This window comes from Lepisosteus oculatus, chromosome 7 (assembly GCF_040954835.1).
Source record: "Lepisosteus oculatus isolate fLepOcu1 chromosome 7, fLepOcu1.hap2, whole genome shotgun sequence".
NCBI lineage: Eukaryota > Metazoa > Chordata > Actinopteri > Semionotiformes > Lepisosteidae > Lepisosteus > Lepisosteus oculatus.
In genome coordinates, this window is record NC_090702.1 from 33,710,301 (window position 1) to 33,729,337 (window position 19,037).

At 40.0% G+C, this 19,037-nt stretch overlaps 1 protein-coding gene across 4 annotated transcripts in view; it reads right to left on the bottom strand.

The window, feature by feature from the left end:
* Positions 1-807: 807 nt before the first annotated feature.
* Positions 808-19,037, bottom strand: part of tspan33a (tetraspanin 33a) — a 43,155-nt gene continuing 24,925 nt past the window's right edge. For 2 of the 4 annotated variants that reach the window (XM_069192421.1, XM_069192418.1), the window contains exons 2-8: positions 11,942-11,999; positions 10,125-10,252; positions 9,208-9,282; positions 6,775-6,870; positions 5,312-5,440; positions 3,836-3,997; positions 808-2,798 (exon numbers count right to left, since the gene is read on the bottom strand). In XM_069192421.1, coding sequence (XP_069048522.1) covers positions 2,697-2,798; positions 3,836-3,997; positions 5,312-5,440; positions 6,775-6,870; positions 9,208-9,282; positions 10,125-10,252; positions 11,942-11,984 — 735 coding nt within the window. In that variant the 5' untranslated portion in view covers positions 11,985-11,999 and the 3' untranslated portion in view covers positions 808-2,696. Of the gene's footprint in view, positions 2,799-3,835; positions 3,998-5,311; positions 5,441-6,774; positions 6,871-9,207; positions 9,283-10,124; positions 10,253-11,941; positions 12,000-14,430; positions 15,646-19,037 lie in introns of those variants that run through there. The other 2 variants (XM_069192419.1, XM_069192420.1) reach the window with 2 other exon arrangements.

The following is a 19,037-nucleotide window of genomic DNA, read 5'->3' on the forward strand; positions in this document are numbered from 1 at the left end:
CTCACCTAATACAGTGAGTTTTTTTTTTTTGCATACACACTAAATCACTTCATTAGAGTGAGAGCAGATTAGGTTATGAGGCAATTTGTCCTGTTGCGTGGCAAGCCTGGTATAAATTAAGAACAGAAAAGAATCAGTGTGCCTCCCTCATCGAGAGGGTAGTGCTTCTGTGACAGTGACACGTTTGAGCGTCACCTCAGTGGGGGGCTCGTCAGCAGGAGAGCCAAGTCTTCTGTAGGGCAGCCTGATGGCTGTCAGCCAGCATGATGCAAACACGAGGAACAACACTCTGATCGTGTACAGGAGATCCGTTGACGAGGATATCCAACGATAGGGATGGTCTAGGCAGGAGTTTCTAGAGTCGGCTATACAATTCTATTAGTAACGACTGATTTTGACCTCACCGCAGGGCTATAAGTTGCTCCGAGAACCACACTTACCACTCTTCCAAAGGACTCAACATGTGATTACATTCCAGTAGGACAAGGCTGTTCCCCTGCTGCTTGTGTAACAGTTTTCCCTCAAGATGATAATGTGACAGTCATGGTGTGGGTGTCCTACTTGCCAGACGTAAGCTCCACTAAACATCTGTGTGATGAGCTGGGCAAGCACGTGGCTTTAGAGATCAGACACCACAGAACAAGCACCTGCTTGTCCAGGAAAGATACTGATGCCACCAGAAAGCTGCTGGAGCCTGGAGTTTGACTCCCCGTTGTGGATTCACGTTTCTAGCCTGTGACTTTCACAACACGACCCCTGTTGATTCATTCTTGTTGATAACAAAAGTTAATCAGCATGGATGAATTAATTTACATCACATCTGTTGAATAAAACGCAGTGCACCTGCTACAAAAACGACTTTCATTTTTCAGATAACTTTGAGACATTGTTGCAGTTACAAGTGGTAAGTTTATTTTGAGGCTCAGCATATAATGAGTTTTTTTTAGTTTGAGGTTAAAACTGTGGTTGAAAAGTAATAAATAGAGAACATACATGGCAAATATTAAAAACAGAAGATATATACAACCGAACTTAAACAGTTCTTCATAGAACTCATTCTTTATTAAAAGAAAAACATTAATAATGATCTAATCTGTCTTTTTAGTTCATGTTTTAGCAATAGTTACAACTATAACTGCCTGAGTGCTGAACATTACGCCCAACCAAGAGGATGTCATTCAGCCAATTTTTTATTTCATTAAATTGTATTTCATGTCTATAGGAAAAGTCATTCAAAAATGTACAAAAACACTAATGTAACGAAGTTCTAACATCGCAAACATTATCTTACACAATCTTTCTGAAGTTTTATGAGGGCTTTTCAAAAAGGCTGTACAACCTTTGTACTTACATGGTAAAATTTACAGCTGTAATACATAGGATAAGTTATGAAAAAAAGAATAAAAAGGACAGCTGAAATAACGAAACATACTGATAAATATTTCACATAAGAGCTTTGATAGAAATAGCCTGTCAAGAGAGTATACAGGGGCATGAGACAACAAGAAAAAGTTTATTTACCAATAATGTGGGCAAAACTTCAATTAAAACAGAACGTGTTACAGGAAATTCGGGGGTCATGGCTGTCCAGCATTAGTTTTGCTTTAAAGGCAGCATTGTATAAATTATATGGAAGTTTACTTAAAACTGAGAACAGAAGAGAGGCATTCCTTACACCACGCTGTTGATGAATGGAACAAACCACTCAGTCATCTTGTTGAAGCCTGACCTTTTTTGAAAAATGCCTGGATGAGATCCATGGATTGATCACCTATTAACTATAAAACGTTGTACTGCAGATGGGCCAAATGGCCTTTTCTCATTTGTAACGTTTTCTTACATTTATAAGTTTTCAGTACTTCAAGCTTGAAATTACTGTACTAATGCAAGATTTTTAAACACTGTCTTTGATTTAATTTTTTTTTAGCATATTTTAAAGTCTGTTTTAGTTATGTAGGCACTTAAATACCGTGTTCTGGTAATGAACAGCAAGAATAGTGTATACACTCAAACCATCCCTACACTTCTCACAAAAGGCAGGTGATACTTCCTGCAACATGGCAGTGAAAATGTAACTGATCAAGAAGAAACAGTACAGAAAAGGTTAAGAGACCAATTCCCTTTGTATCCAATTTCTCCTTCTGTGTTTTTTAGACATCTTATAAAAAACTGCAAGCCCGCTCACAATGTCAAACATAGGTGTAAGAAATACGCATTTTCTTCTTTAATCATGTGCATAATTCTGCATTATTCCTTTCCAGGTGCTGGATATTTTCACAGTGCTGGATGTTTACACCACTGGTGCTTTCATTACTGCCATAATCTCTCCACCAGAGCCAAGGGCCTCAGCATTCAACAGTACAACTTGTTTTCCTCTTCCAGACTTACAGTATATGTGCTTTTGGAAATTCTGTATATCTCTGGGACTCACGACCAGACAGAGCAGCCTGCTACTGTTCACTACTCTCATCCACCTGACACAGGACCTTTGCTTAAAACAGGGATGTCTTGCATGAAAGCTATGACAACACAGAAGGAGGATAACCTGAAATCAAGGATCTGCCCTGATAATGTCCACAGCACTGCATGCCTGTAGCTCAGCCGGTCCTCTTAACAGTTAAAAGAGTAAAAACTGAGAAAAAGGGCTACAACAGTCTGTGAGAAGAGGTACAGTAGTCCGTGTTGCATCAGAGATGTCAATGCCAGGGGTCAGAGCGGTGCTGCATGTTGTATTTCTGCAGCTCTATCTGGTCCTTGATCTGATTGGTCAGGATCTGGGAAAGGAGGATTCCAACCAGCTGTGGGGGACAGAGAAAATACTATGAGTGATGCTGCCATTAGCAGCCGGTATTTCTTCCCCGGAACACAGCCAGCACTCCAAAGGAAAAAGCACTGTGCCAATACTGTGTGCGAGATCATGTTCACCACTTCTTTGACAAATAATACAATTTCACCTCAAAAGGGCAATTTGTAATTTAACAAAATATGATTCAACATGTATACTTTTATACAAAGACTCATTTAAGCATTTTTAAACACAGACCTGATAATAATAATTCCTTACACTTATATAGCACTTTTCCAGACACTCCACTCAAAGCACTTTACAGGTAATAGGGACTCCCCTCCACCACCACCAATGTGCAGGCCCACCTGGATGATATGGCTGCAGTCAAAATGTGCCAGTCCATTCGTTATTAGGGGGTTGTGATCGTTTCCAGGGGGAAATTTGGCCAGGACACTGGGATAAACCCCTTCTCTTTTCGAGAAATCCCCTGGGATTTTTAATGACCATCATTTTGCTGGGCCATTAGGGCCCACACAGACCACAGGCAAGAGCTCCCCACTGTTCCCACTAACACCTCTTTCAGCAGGAACCTTAACTTTCCCAGGAGGTCTCACATCCAGGTACTGACCAGGCTCTCACCTGCTGAGCTTCAGTGAGTGAGCCAGTTGTGAATTGCAAGGTAATATAGCTGCTGGCAATACATTGATACTCAATTCTCAAACAGAAGCTTAAAGGCATTTTAAAATAGTAGCTAAGAAAATACAGAAGGCAGGCCTAAAAACCTGTATTTATAGAAGAAAAATATATTGTTTTGCCATCATCGTGGACCAGTTGACTAAACTAAAGTTTTGCTTTAGAACGCCATTCTTGCACGGATTGTATTGTATGTCCGAGGCACGGGGTCTAACAAGGTGTGCTGTGGTGTCGGAAGAGAGATCCAACACCCTGAAGAACGAGCAGGAGTGAGGTGCACGCTGCTGGATGTTGGGGCCTTGACGCCAGCGGGTGCCTAGATAGCACAGGGCATCACCACGTGAGGGAGCACACCTGTGGAATGGCGAGTCCCAGCGCTATGCCTCCCAGCAGGAACAGGTTGCTGTGGATCCAGTTCACCAGCTTGTCAATGCAGCCATTGGTGTGGATGAAGGCCTCCGCTTGCTGGTAGTTCAGGTCCTGCATCCCCTGGCCACACATGGTGTTGATCACCGCCTGCACCAGCAGGAGTACATGCATCAGTCTTCTTGCTCAGTTCAACAACATGGCCAACTGAGAGACAACAGATTCTCCGACTGCACACATAATACCTGTTCTCGTCTGTCTCATTACTAATAATTGATCATTCCTTGCCTTTTAGGTAGTGTTTTTCAGGATCCTTAAACTTATATAGGAGACACATTTCATCCACCACTGAAGAGCAACATCAATCTGCGTAGCTGCCATTATGCATTAGCAACCTCAGGAAATTGCTTCACCAGTTAAATTGAGAGGGATTTGTAAATTGGCCAGATTGTCTGAATCAAGAGCAGAATCAATGCAGGACACCACCAATCTTACAATCAGTGCCATGGGATCTCTGATATCAAAAACAATCAAAACCCCAGTTTAACATCTCATCTGAAGAAAGGCCTCTCCCAAAGCACATTGTGCCCTGTGCTGCTGCTGGCATTCGTTTGAAAGTCTGGTCAAGAGGCAAGAGCGCCATCTACTGGGCCTTCAACACCACTTACAGCAGCAACCTAGTTCTCTTCAGAGGTCTCCCAACCCAGTACTAAGAACAAAAATAACCAGCCATACTGCTGAAAATGAACCCTTGAGCTCCTTAAGAGAGTACAGTAGAGGAGTTACTTGCCATATGTACATGTACAATTAAATACTTATTTGCACTGATCTCTTGGGACATAGTACAACAGACAACACCACATAATGTAGACAGTACATTACGACATAATAAATCATAACAGAACAATAGTAGTAAGTAGTAGTAGAACAGGAAAAAAAACATGCTAGACCATGCAAAACATGTATGGTGCAGATAAGCGTGGGGGCTGAGGCACTGCAGTTAACTGTTAAGGATGCGTAGTGCAGTGGGATAGAAGCTGTTCTTGAGCCTAGTGGTCCGTGCTTTGATAGTATGGCACTGCTTGCCAGAGTGCAGGGAGGAGAACAGTTTGTGGCTGGGATGGTTGGGATCCTGAATCATGGATTGGCCTTTATTGTGACAGCGCATGGTGTGAATCTCACCGATGGATGGTAAATAACATCCTATAATCCTCTGTGCCGTTGCCACAGCCCTTTGTAGTTCATCTTTGTCATGCCTGGTAGTATTGCTGTACCACACAGTGACACACTAGTGAGGACACTTTCTAAGGTGCTGCGGTAAAGGTTCACGAGTAGCTGAGATTCTTGGATCAGCACCTGCCCAAACAAACAAGACAGGCCACATTTGCTCTTGTGTTTGCAGTCTAATATGCCTGTATGTGTGTCCGCAGCCGCAGCGTGAAGTGGGAGAGAGGAGAGTCGTACCTCGTCCTCGGACATCAGACAGCAGGAGAAGGGCACAGAGCAGCGCTCCCGGCTGGGGTTCTCAGGGGTGCAGTTGAAGTACAGGTTCTGGGACCAGTCCTTGTATGAAACCGCACCACAGCAGCTGAACTGAAGAGGCACAGACAACAGAACACCGAACAGCTAAGCTGCATGATAGTCCAGTACTCAATACAAGTTTACGATGAGCACGAGACAACTTGACTTTCACATTCAAGAACAGCGTGGCTCACATTGTACACGCTACTTAATAACTTCCAAACACATTCGTACCTGTTCAAGCAGTGGCCTCATCCTTAATATGCTTTTACACTTCCATTCAAAACTCTAAGAATTTGTACTAATCCATATGGATTCCAATAATATGGAAGTTTCATCAGCTTGGTAAATTTCCCAGGTACAAAAAAATTTGCTCAGTCCTTGAGACTCCGATTGTCACAAGGATTGTCAATTTATGTTCATGGGATACCATGATTCTGGATTGCTTGTGTTCACAGCTAATGCAAGAGTAGATCAATTCTGATTCATGGTATTCACTGTATAGAGAATCAGACCATGGTACAGTGGCCTGATTCTTCATTTACAGTTAAGGTAATCCTATGTGTGTATTATTAGAATCTGTAACAACAAAAGAAGTCAGAAAGCACACTAATGGAATAACAATGCACTATTAATGTGCAGGGGCAGCGGCTGTTGTCTGTTGGCTCATCACGTAAAGATGGGTGCAAATGCCACAAAATCAAACGTAGTTCCATTCAATTATAGGACTTGTCCTAGTGGGCCGAACCAAAGCACAGGAAGGACAGTACTGCATGGTACCAGTGCTAACACTATTGTTTTGGTTGGTGTCCTTTCAAAATCAGAAAATTTGTCAGGCCAGCCCCTACTGTTTAGGTTTACCATATTTCAGGTGTTCCCTTCTTGTGTTTGTTGGCATTTCTGTTAAAAAATCCAGGGGATGTTAAGAAATTCAAGAGATATTCTCCAGAGATCCATGGGCTGCCCTGGTGCCTCCACTGGTAAAGACCCTTGTCTGAGTGCGGGCAGAGCTCTGTGATCACACGTTTGAGCCAGATTTGTCACTTTCCTCCAGCTGATGCCGTGTTAAAAGTGGTTCGAAGGTGGGCGGGTCAGAGGAGTCGGTCTTAACATCCTCATTCTCCCCCATGAGCCATCACAGGGCTCATAGCTGTAAGCCCGGACAGCAAAAATGCACACTATATGATTTCACATCAGGTGGATAGAAAATATATCTAAACTCATTAAGAGATCTGTTTACTCAAAAATTACAAGTTTTTTTTTTTGTCTGTACTCTTGAACTAATCTGTAGTCATTCAGATGGCGAAGCAGCATGGAGAAGGAGATCAGTTTAAGATAATCACAGTGGTGTTTCTTCCCTAGACTGATTTGTGATGTTATTAACAGATGGTGCAGGTCCCACTTACCTCTTTCTGACCGTAATCAATAAGGTTTTGCAGGTCCAGATCATCCCGATAATGAACTATTGCATTGTTGATCACTTCAGTCACCTTCCCCCGTGCCTAAGAGGAAAAAAAAACAAGCTATTACTTTTAAAAGATATAATCTTATGGTATAATCCTAAAAATGATCACAACCCGAGTTGCTGAAAATCGGCTTCTCTGTGATTCAGTGTAATTCAGTTAAAAAGCGAGATAAAAAGGCTTATGCCAGTTGTAATGACATTAGGTGAAGCACTGAGCAGCACTGCAATCCTTAATTCAGTCAAGATGTAATAATACAATAATACAAACTTAGACTTCAGTGTCAATTATATAATGGAAATTTAATCCTGGCTCTGGAGAGATGGTTGTGTCGGCAGCCTTATAGAAAATCTAGAACAGTTCTAGAAACTGCTCCAATTAAGCCAACGAAGAGCTGATTTACCTCAAGTTGGAATAAACACCTGCAGAGTGGACAGCCCTATGGTTAGTGTACGTTTACAAGAATAAAGTATCTCCTTCTAGTACCCAGGCCAGGTGTACATGAGGGGCCGACAGTTTTGTGTTGATAACACAAGAAAGAGTAAAATACGAGAGGTTATTCATCCCTCTGGACTGATTCCAGAGCAGAAATATCTTTCTTTTGTAAAAACAAAACTGCTTCCAGTATTTTAAAAGAGGTCTAACTAGTACATTATGCCATTTGAAAATTACATTGTATTGAAGTAAAAAGATGCATACAAAGTTTTTCTATAGGCCAAGCTGGTCAGACTGAAGGCCTCTCAATCCTGCTCACTGGAGAATTCTGTACCAACCAGCTCTTCAGGATCATTATAAGGAATGAGGCATTGTCTTCACTGAGAATGTGGCAACAGAGTGGACTGGAAGGGCTGCACTCTCTGTGGTAAGATTGCTCAACTTTCTCACAGTTGAATACAATGGCAGCTTTTTAAAGCATGAAAATCGAACAGCAGGTGGCAGTAAGAAATGAGCCAAAAATCCCCCCCTTCTCTGAGAGGATACAGGAGAAACCAGATGCACCTCACGTTTACTTCAGCCGCAGTTAAATTTATCCAGAGATCATGTATATCTAGTTATGGCTACATTTCAAATAACTGTAACCAAAGAACATTACAAATATCTCGTAAACAAAAGATGTCAACTAAGGGAAGAATATTTTTTTTATTAGGGCTTTTTTCTGCATGGGTGCTGATTAAGAAAGAATAACATTGTAAACCCATCCTGAAGAAAAACAATTATACAGTACATGCATAATTGACCAAAGCATTTTAAGGTTTTTAATTTTTTTTAACAGATCCAAAAATCAAATTTCTGTGCATGCTTTCAAATACTTGGAAAAAAAAAGTGAAAACTAAGAATTTCTGTGGCACTTGCTCTACTCGTTACAAAAATTTGGTCAAATTATGACCTGATACAGCTGTGGTTAGAACAATGAGTTAAACTGTTCAACTGACAGCTTTTTTAAGTCACTGTTCAATGAGTCAACCGTCACGTGTTCTGGAAACAACTTGTCCTCATGTCTAGTCCACTGCAGGATCGATTAATTAATTATAAATGAAGGATTAACAGTGACTATTAACTATTAACTGTTTCTCCCAATACTGCTGCCTCTTTCACGCGAGGGTTGTGGGGGGTTAATGCTAAATAGCCTGGACAGTTAATGGGTCTACTTCTTTTAGCATAGTACCGCTAAACCACATTGCCCTGTAAAGTGCACACATGACCCACAGCAATGTCCTTTACAAAACAGAAACACTGTTTCACAGGCACACTTTTCACATTCAGTTTCTTTAATGGTTTACTTGCTCTAGCTGTATTCTTCAGCAGGCTCTGACCCTGTGCTTTGACGGTCCTATTATGGAAAACAGCAGGTTTGTGCCTGACCTGCCCAGTAAGAGACAGAGGCCACATCACCACAGCCCTCGCAAAAGACGAGCGGTTTTCCTGAGGCCTGCAAAAAGCTTGTGGCATCAATACAGGGACACCAGTCTCAAAGCAGGGGTTGGCCATTATATAAGGACCTTCAAAGCTTTGGGTGACACTGAGTGCCGAGACATTCACTTTTCTTTTGGGTCCGAATCATGAATTTCTGGTCAACCTAATGAGAAAACAAGATGGAGGAAAAAACTTATTTCCAAAGGGAAATGTACTGTGCAAAGAGGGTATAAAGATTGGGAAGCTGATGGATGGCTCATTTCGAGCCACTGGTTTCTAACCTTATGAAGAGAGGGAGTGTTAAGAAGCTTCTTGTCCTAAAGAGGGAAGGCAGCCCTTTCTGTAGGACCAGGAGCCTTTAAACTCAATAGAGTAGCGAGATTAATATTTCAAAGTGGAATGAAACAGCTTCATCCCTACTAATCTTCTTAAGGAGGTAAGTACTGTATAAGGGGTACCTACCTTATCAGAGAAGACAAACCCCAGGATCCCGGCAGCCAGCTGCAGCAAGAAGATGATCGTCAGGCAGATGGAGAACTGCAGGAGGAGAGAGCCCATGACTCACACTCAGGCTGGGATAAACTCGGTCACATTCGACAAGTTCAATCAACAATTAGAAATGAACCCATGGCACTCAGAGTGCAGAAAGACAGCAAAAGGCACATAGAGAATCAGTGCATTAATAGCAAACAGGGACTTGCAACTGTCCAAGATAAGTAAATATATTCAAGAACATTTTACACTCTGCTCCTGGGCAGTCTACAACTATTTCATCTAATTTAAGGCAAACAAAAAAAATAATCAGATAAAATAAAGCAAAGCAGCTTGGCAAACAATACGAGTCATTCACCTGAGAGATAACTTTATTTATGGGGCAACAAGACTAATAAGTGTCAATGGAACATTAAGAGCTTTATGAGTCTAAAATGGTTGCTTGAATCTTCACAACTGTAAAGGGTAGTTATGGAACTGAAGCCTTGTTTGTGAACTGTGGATATTGAGTGCAGACGTAACTTGAATTCAAAGCGTTTTTGTGGTTGTACATTTATTAGATTTTTTTCAGCATAATAAAGTATTAACAAATAGCACAGAAACCAAACATTCACAAAATGTGTACACATATCATTATGCTCCTTCACTCTTAATATTAAAACACCAAAGAGCTTAATTCTCGAATGTATTTGAGAGCCTGGTTTTAGATACCCTAATTATAGTAAAAAGGACAGAATAAATTTACATTTCATAGTCAAAATCAAAGAATACAAAGGGTCGTATTCCATTTACGTACATAGGTGAAAGAACGTTTAAATCTAAAAAGGTCATTCAGAAAGAGGACTGTGCTCTCAAGACAGTGCTTAGACTTGTCCTCCTGAACTCACGGTCTGAAGGAGGCAGATGTTCTCTCTCAGGGAGCCGATGCAGCCGCAGAATGTGATCAGGAAGATTAATATTCCAATGATCATTAACAAGATGGCAGGGTCCACAGCAAGGCACGCCATAGCGGTTTCTGGGAGACCAGCAAACACAGAGGGTCAGTCACCAGCGCAGTCCAGAGATCTGAATGTTCACTTCCCCGTTTCCCGTAGAGTTTGGTAATGTTCCTACTGGCAACACGCTTTATAGTAAGTACAACTTTTGTAATTCCAAGGAAGCAAAAAAAGGCAGAAAATGAACAAAGCATTTTAAAATAATTTTAATACATTTATGAACACTAAAAACTGTTTAATGTCTTAATTTCAAAAGCACATGCACTCTTTACCCAAAGAGTCCATACACATACACATAGCAGGTGTATTCACGTTTTGATTTTCAATAGTAATCAAACTATATAGATACTACACCTCAATTATCTACAAGAAATTTTAGTTCACATTGTATTTAACTTAGCTTCTGACAACAAAACAAAATGTTAGACCAGTCTTACCTTGCATATCTCTAATTAAATAGTTAAAATTGTAAAACACACCAGCAAGTGCACAACAAACAAGCTCTATCCCAGAAATTCCCATAACAATGACCTGCAATGCCCTTTTCAACATGATTGTATTAAAAAAACATGTATATTCACCTCCATAGACACTTCTACTGTAAAGCATAAAGCATCAAACATTCAAGAGCACTGTCATGGCCATTACTATCGACTCACCTTATTTATACCATCATCTCTAAACAACCACAGTTAAACGTTTCAGGATTTTCTAATGTATGCCGCTCCTAGTAACTTAAAGAAAATTTTGGTACTTTCAAACTATGAGGCAGAGAGTATACCTTGGTTCTGTGGTCAGTCTGTTCAAGCAGATTTGTTGAAAAACATAAGCTTGTGCTCACTTCCACTTGCCTACATATTTAAGGCTCGGACCCAGACTTCCCTTTGCATGTCTTTTTTGCATCCCTCATCCCTATCTACACCTCCGCAGCAGCTCCCTAGCTCATTCCTTGCAATAGTGTGGGGGGGTTGAGCAGCCCTATCCTCATGACTAGGCTCAGCTAGGCAAGACACCAAACACTCTCTACACTTTTCATTTCTCTATCGCATTTGTTAGGATCTAAGTAGACTACTGAAATTCATTGTAGGGAATGGGCATAGATTAAGAAAGCAAAGTAAGAACTTGACAGGTGGAAAGACTGCGAACAATTGAGAGGTACAATTCACACTCATGATCAAATGACTGTTCACACAAACATTTACTCTGGAGTCTTAATAGAACATGGAGTGATTACTTGAACCTATCTGCAATTGTTTGAAATTGAAAAGGTGCTGAAACTAGAAGTGCATATTTTTAGCAAGAAATTTAAGAATGTTAAAATTAGACCAAGTCAGGACCTGACACTGTAGTTGTATTATGAAACATCTGGGAAGCCACATCAAGTATTCTACAAACAGTAAATAAAAGAAAACTACAGTTAATATTGGTATTGTTGTATGTTGTTGCTGAATGACCACAAGGCTCTGATTATGAAGAATGATTGTTTTCTGACTAAAATAATGCCTCAAACATAACTGCCTTCCCATAGGTTTCATGCTGAGTAATTACCTATTCCAGTTTAAACAGTGAGGATTCCGAAAAAAAAGTGCAATCAAGCAATTAATGACTCTGCTTTTCTTGTTTGTTTGCAAAAAACTTTTCCACCAGAAATGGTGTTCTTGGAATTACCTAAGATAGAAATCAGACAACACAGAAAAGAGATTACATACCTGCATGCTTCATTAATCTTGCATACACACCAACTGAAATCATTACCAATGAAATTATCTGTAGGAGAGAAATAAAAAGGAATTGCATTTGTTTTCTCCGCAAAAATATCTAAGGAAATACAGGAAATGAATAACAGACATGGCTTAAAAACACAGAGACAGTGTAAGAGCTCTTTGACATCAGTCTTTGTCTTCATTGCCATATTTAAAAACCATAATGAAGGCCTTGCATCATCCTCCTGTGTCAATATGTCTGAGTACATACTACAGATCATCTATTATTCCTAGATGACCTAATTTGAACACTATTTCTATTTGGAAATCTAGGGGCAAATTTAAACAGATTATTTAGCATTCTTTATAGATTATAAAGCACTAAGCACTCCTTCCTCCATGTATCAGTTTTCAAGTTATTGCCATTCTCAATATTATTACCACTCTTGATGTTAGCTGTATGAACTCAATTGATTCATCAGGGGTTATGCTGGTATTGGTTTATCCTCCTTTATCTAGATTCATGCAGTGATGCAGTGCACAGACATAATTTCGTAAAAAAAAGTGTTAAGAGCTTCTTCCAGAGACTTCTGCGGTGCAGTCACTTGACTAATCCAGGTCAGAGTGGGTTCATTTAAATTACCCACAGCTAACTGCTACAGTAGATGTGCACCTTAGTCAATACTTTTTTAAAAAAGGTACCTATTCTCAGGTAGTGTAATTTACTATAAAAATCTGTTGGGCCCTTATCACAATAATTGCATCATGATAAAAATACTAAACTTAGTTTAAATTAATACTTCACCTCACAATGTAAATGCGATGCCAAGTTCAAAACATTCTATGCACCCTGAAAGAGTATCTCATGAGCCTCTGAGATTCAAACACCCCACAATCACAAAATGAGTTGCAATGTGGGGTTTAATTTCTCATTTGGCTTTTGCTATCTGGCAGAAAATGATCACGCAGTTGTCAGTCATGTGGTTCATGCTATGGGAAAGAGCATAAGCTGAACTAGTGTGAACCTGACTGCCCTGTGGAACAGCCCCCACACACTACATCTGCAGCTCCCACAAAGAAGCAGATCTCTTTGCAGTGCGGAAACAAGAGGAAAAGCCAGGGAAAAAAGCCTGTCACCTAAGAGACAGAATGGAAAGATACATTCCATGTGCCCTTTCATAACTAGATACCTCACTGAAACATATTTCCACAGCTGGTCAGATCATTGACCATTTCTTGGGTAGAGTACAGTAGGCAGAGAATTTCAGCAGGCATTAACAAATACTAACTTCACTAGATTAATGTGTCAGCAGATATGAATTCTCTTGGAAGCTCTGCAAGAAGCAAGTAAAAAGAGTGAATGTCTCTGGGGCTAATCTATATGACTGAGTGAAGACTTTTAAGTATGTAAAAATGTAATATGTCACTTAAATCATATCTTCAAGAAACAAAGTTACAAATAATCTCCTTCAGAGGAACCTTCTGTCATTTTCCCCGAAAACCAGAAACCACTTCAAGCAGGAGTTCAGTTCCAATTAATACATTTCCAAAAATAACTGGAACTGCAGGAAAATATAAGATAATAACTGGGGATAAATTTCAGGATGTACACTGTATCGCAAGTTCTAAATACACATTTATCCCCAGAAGACACTTACTGTACAAACCTCAATGTAGGTATTGTATTGTTTGTATTGTAAAGGTATTGTTTGTACTTAATGCTTGCATCACATGCCTAGACTAAAAGGCAGGGCGATTGGTTTAAATCAAAAGGTAACAGGAACTTCAGAATTAAATACCTTATATTTCAAGAACGAGTGGTTTAGATAAAAAAAATACAGCGGCCTACTTTCACCTGCAAGCTTAGTGTACCTACAGTACACATAAGGGCACTTTTATGGTATCAAAAGCAGCAGCAGCAGCACTGGTTTTAACAGATCCATAACGTGTGTTGGAGAAATTGTTCCCACTTCCCCTTAAAAGACAGTCAAGAGTCCGTCTCAAAAGTTAAAAGAAGGTTTTATTTCATGCGCATGGGAGTGAAACACACAGAGATGCTCTGTGTATTTTCTTAAAGTAATTAAATCTATCACACTTCCCTGTGTTTATCAGATTGGCAGTGTTCCAAAACCACACACATCTTCCTAATTCCCTATTTGCTAAAGATATAGAATTACATAGTAGCCCTTGTGTCCAGCATTCATCCAATCCAGTTCAAACCAGTTCTAAATTTCCACCTTATAAAATATTGCAGCAGAAAAAGTGTGCACAAAAGTCATAAAGACCCACTCAACAGATGTAGAGAATTAGAACTGAGGATTTACTGTCTTTTCAGAATAAGTTTACTAAATCTTTGTGTCACTGACTCTCCAGTGTTCTCACACTTGTGGAAAGCAGATGACTTGTATGGATGCACCATACCATGGGAAAACAGAAGCATCCAGGAATCTGGAAATCATGTACTGTAATTTCAGACCAAACCAAAGTTTACTCACTAGTAACTAGCAGGATTTCTGGTTTCAGGGTATTCATTAAATAGCTGTAATGTGAGGCTCTCGATCAATGGCTCCCAAATCCGTTCCATTGGGCTCCCCTTCTCAGATGGTTCTTGTTTTAGTGGAGTTCTGAATCTCAGCTAATTGATTTCAGTTTTCTGTTTGAGGTAAAAAGTTACATTTGCCTTTAGTTCTTAAAACACTGAAAGTGATTGATAACTGGTATCAAGTCATTATTTTCTGAGTTTCAGAACTCCCCTCATTCAGGCCTGCTCAACTGAAATCTAACCAACCAGCTCACTAAAGTAGGGAACATTTGTTTGATACATTAAAATTCCCACCTGAGTCTGTTCATTACAAAATGTTCACCTATTAAGGTTTTCTTTAGACAAAAATAAGGCAGCAATGTCTTAAAAGTTGAGGAGACTTAAAACATTTCTGTGTATTGATGCTGTTGTAACAATACGCTCAGTCAGCTATTTCTGAAATCAAGATCATTTAAGACATCTAAACAAGAAAGCAGATCAGTTAAAGGTGTAACACTAATGACAAGCACAGTTGGAATGAAAACCAGCAGACACAGTGGTCCCCAAGGACCAGAGAAAATAGACTTCTGCACTCGCCATTTATACCAGGCAGACCATGAATCACTGAAAAGAACCTTTGAATACAGGAAGGAAATATGGATGAACTCGACAATCAAGACACAGAACTGATATTCAGGTCTGGTCCTGAAGGTCCATTGTGTCTTCTGGTTTTTATTCCAACCTGAACTCTTAATGACTCCACTGGAACAAGTTGTTCACTTAATTAGTCTCTCTCACCACTGCTTCCAGGTCTTCCCTCACTCACACTTCCAACTTACCTACAAATCCTGATGGAAAACAGCCCTCCAGCACCAGAGCTGAACATCACCGATAATAAGGATTCATGACCGTGAGATATCAGCATTTTTTTCTCTATCAAGTTGCATTTGTCTTTGGGAAGAATGTCTTTCAAAACTTTAAAAATACCCTAAACAGTGGTGTTGCGCCATTGAGTAAAAACTCAAGAGACTGTGTATTTTGTCAGGAAGAGTGTGAAACAACACAGTAAAAAGTGCTAGGATAAAGCAATCTTCTCTTGAGTAAAAAAGGGTTCCATTGTTCTTTTGCAAATGTAAAGTGTACTCCAAGAACCACCTGTAATTTTTTAACTTTATAAATTGCATCTGCTCTGAACCTGTATGTTCCAATGTGAACAGTTAATCTTTTTCTAAAAGAATTTATTTATCAAAAATAAATTAACAAAACAAATACTGCTTTATAGAAAGCCAATCACAATTCAGTTTGCTTGGAACCTGTAACTTGGCATTACAATTTCCTGCCTGGACAAGGTACCATTTCAGAAAAAATACAATGGACCGTCCAATTAAAGGATTTTCTGAATCAATAGTGTGTGCTTACTTGTCATGAACTGTTCCCCATCATCGTTTGCTTGCCTAATTTGATCTGAAAGTTTAGAAACAAATTTGACCAGAACCATCCATCCATGTTCTAACTGCTTCATCCAATTCAAGGCTGTGAGCAAGGGGGCACGCTCCCTCTTTTACCATAACCTTTGAAAATCCATCGCATCTCAAGTCCAGAATCCGTTAGAAAATCCCTCGACTTGCTCACACATGTAGCAGAAACTGTCTTTTTGAAAAACCATTCAATTGTTTTTGATTGTGCAAAGCCAAACCTATTAGGCCTGTAAAGGTAAACCCATGTCTGAACTAGACGGTATCAAACCCTGGGGCCATTTGCCCAGTTACACAGTGACTTACTAATTAGCTATTGCAACAAGTGAGCAGTTAAAAAAATAATCCATGGGTTAAGAACATAAAAATATGAAAAACAATCTCGAAGAGTGGAAGACGTAAATGCCTGTCCTTTCCAAGGAACATGTGTGAACAGGATGATACTGCCCATGGCCTATTAAAGGCAGTGCAACATCAGTCATACAGCTGTCATCCCCTTACGTGCATGATGACTAACTGAAGAGAGACACAACCGGAACATTCCTGATTTTCACCAGTTGTTTGTACCAGACGTTCCTCAATGGGCAGCCAAAGAGTCCGTTACCTTGAACGGGCACAATAAAAGTAATCATGTGAAATCTTTGTCCATTCTCAGATTCATAGAGCATACGATCAACTTTAAACCTTTGCAGACAGATGTACTTAAGTTGCACTATCTACGATGGTTAAATTATTAACAGCTGGTACACAAAAGGTTAACGAAAAATAAACATCTTGCTAGGACCAAAAAAAACCAATTGGGTATTCTCAAAAGGTGTTGCCCGACCAGAAGACACAGGTGGAAACTATGTAGAAAGTACTAGAAGTGCCAGAACAGGTGGCACGTCTCTACCCAAATGGTTGTTGCAGTATGGAACATGCCACCCAGCCATATTGTTGAAGATGATCCTTGGATCATTTAACTACCAAATGGGCTAAATGGACTGAGAGACCTACTCTCTTTTGTAACCTCACTTTTATTCTAATGTTTCTGTAACAATAAGGCTGGGACAATAATAGTCACACCACCATATTTATTTTAATAAACACAGCAAGCAAAGTATTTTCCTTTGATCTTGGTAGGTGAACAGCAGTATCTCAATATGCTCCAGATGGGGTGGGTAGTCACAAAAGCCCTTTTTTATGCATTGTGCAAAGACCACAGAGCACTTCAGATCTTGGGCACTTTCCATTTACTAACTCCCAGCATTGCGCATATTCCTTTCATTGTTTTTCAAATACATATCAAATCTCAGCTGGGTGAAAATACATATTCACTCTCCTGCATTCCTGCACCAGCCCACAGACTGGAGAAAACTCTGTCTCTGTCAGAATTGCACAAGACCACACACTAAATATCTGTTGCAAAGATAACTCTTCTTCGTACCACTGAAGAAATTAGACCAGGGATTGCCAACCCTGGACCTGGATCCACACACCTGCTGGGTTTCATTGTAGCTGAGATCTTTACTCTTTACTCACACAAGTCCTTACCCGTGTACAAACAAGTTGCTTGGTTTGAACCTTTCCAAGTGCTTTCAGAGCTCCTATATTACTGATAAAATGCTAGTTTTTCCTCATCTTACATTTTTGGAAACCAAAAACGAAGAGTTCAAATTACACCCATAACTTGGTCTGTTAAGGGTTCAATTATTTAAGTACTTGGGAGGAACAAAAACCAGTGGAAGTGGGAGCCCTGGATTAGACAGAGCAGGGAAGGGAAATGGACTTGTTGCTGTAAGAATGAGCATTGAACATGTACTGAAGATAAGCAGAGTACTGGTTAGGGCTTTGGACTTGTAAGGGAAAGGTTGTGGGTTCAATTTCCAGGCGTGTCACTGATGTCATAACCTTGAGCAAGGTACTACCTTTAATAAAGATGCACAGCTTGTTCCTGTGTGCAGTGGGATTCAAGATGAGCTTCTTTTTAAGGAGAATTAAATAGCTTTTAGCCGTGCATGCAGATGACACACAAAGAAAGTGCCTTTAATTCACGTGTTTCAAACTTCTGAAAGGTTTACATTTAAGAGGACACAAAAACTAGAGAGATCTGATTTTCTGCAAGAATGGGATAGAGTGAGTTTCTCCCAGACTCACACACACAAGCACTTTGCAAGCCTATATCTCTCCCTAATCCTTTGTTTGATTAACCAAATTGTTTTCAGAAAGTGAAGTGGATTGAGGTCACATTCCCTAGCTTGATATCCACATTGTGTGTTGTTTTTGTTTTTATTTAATCAGGATCCGGAGTGCAACAAAAGGTGACAATTCAACAGTAAGAATAAAAATAAATACAACATCCCTAAAGCTCCTTAGAGATCATACGCTTTAATGCTTTTGTAACTCAATACAACAGTGTTATTTCTTCTGTACTATTTACATAGTACTGTAAATAGTGCAGGAAGGTCAAAAGAGCAACAGAATTTCCCAAGGTTACCACTTCATTCAGCTTGTGAATCAGTTTCTCACTGCTGTGTAGAGGGGCTCCTGGCATATAATGGCTCCCACACGTCACCCAGTTCACTGCTGCACGAAGTGGTTCCTCCCAAAGCACCCTGGGATGAAAAGCACTAAATGAAAGCAACTACGTCATACTCTAGGTTCTGCATCAGCAAGTAAACCCTTTAGTTTTTCTGTTCAGATATGGAAGCACTGGACCCAAGGTGTTTTCCCTTTTTAACCAGTTTTATTACAGTTATAGATCCCTTCAGATCTACATTTCTACAGGATATGGGATCAGAAACTTTGAAGGCAGACCCAGCACTGATTATTTGCCTTTCAGCGTTCTCTCGCTACGGGTATCAAATTCAGCGTGTTGACATAAAGGATGGTTATTTGGACATCTTGGGACTTTTCACATTTAAAATGTATTTCACAACAGCAGTTGAAGATATAGGAACCCCCCACAATTATGCTTTATAGAAAACCTCTGCTTCATTTTTTTTTTTACTGTGGGCACTCCCTTGAAAACAGCTGACATGTCAGACAGCAGAATGTTGTCATAGAAACCAACTGGAATGCACTTGCCACGTTAACCCCTCTCTGCACGCCTCACTCATAGAGGTGA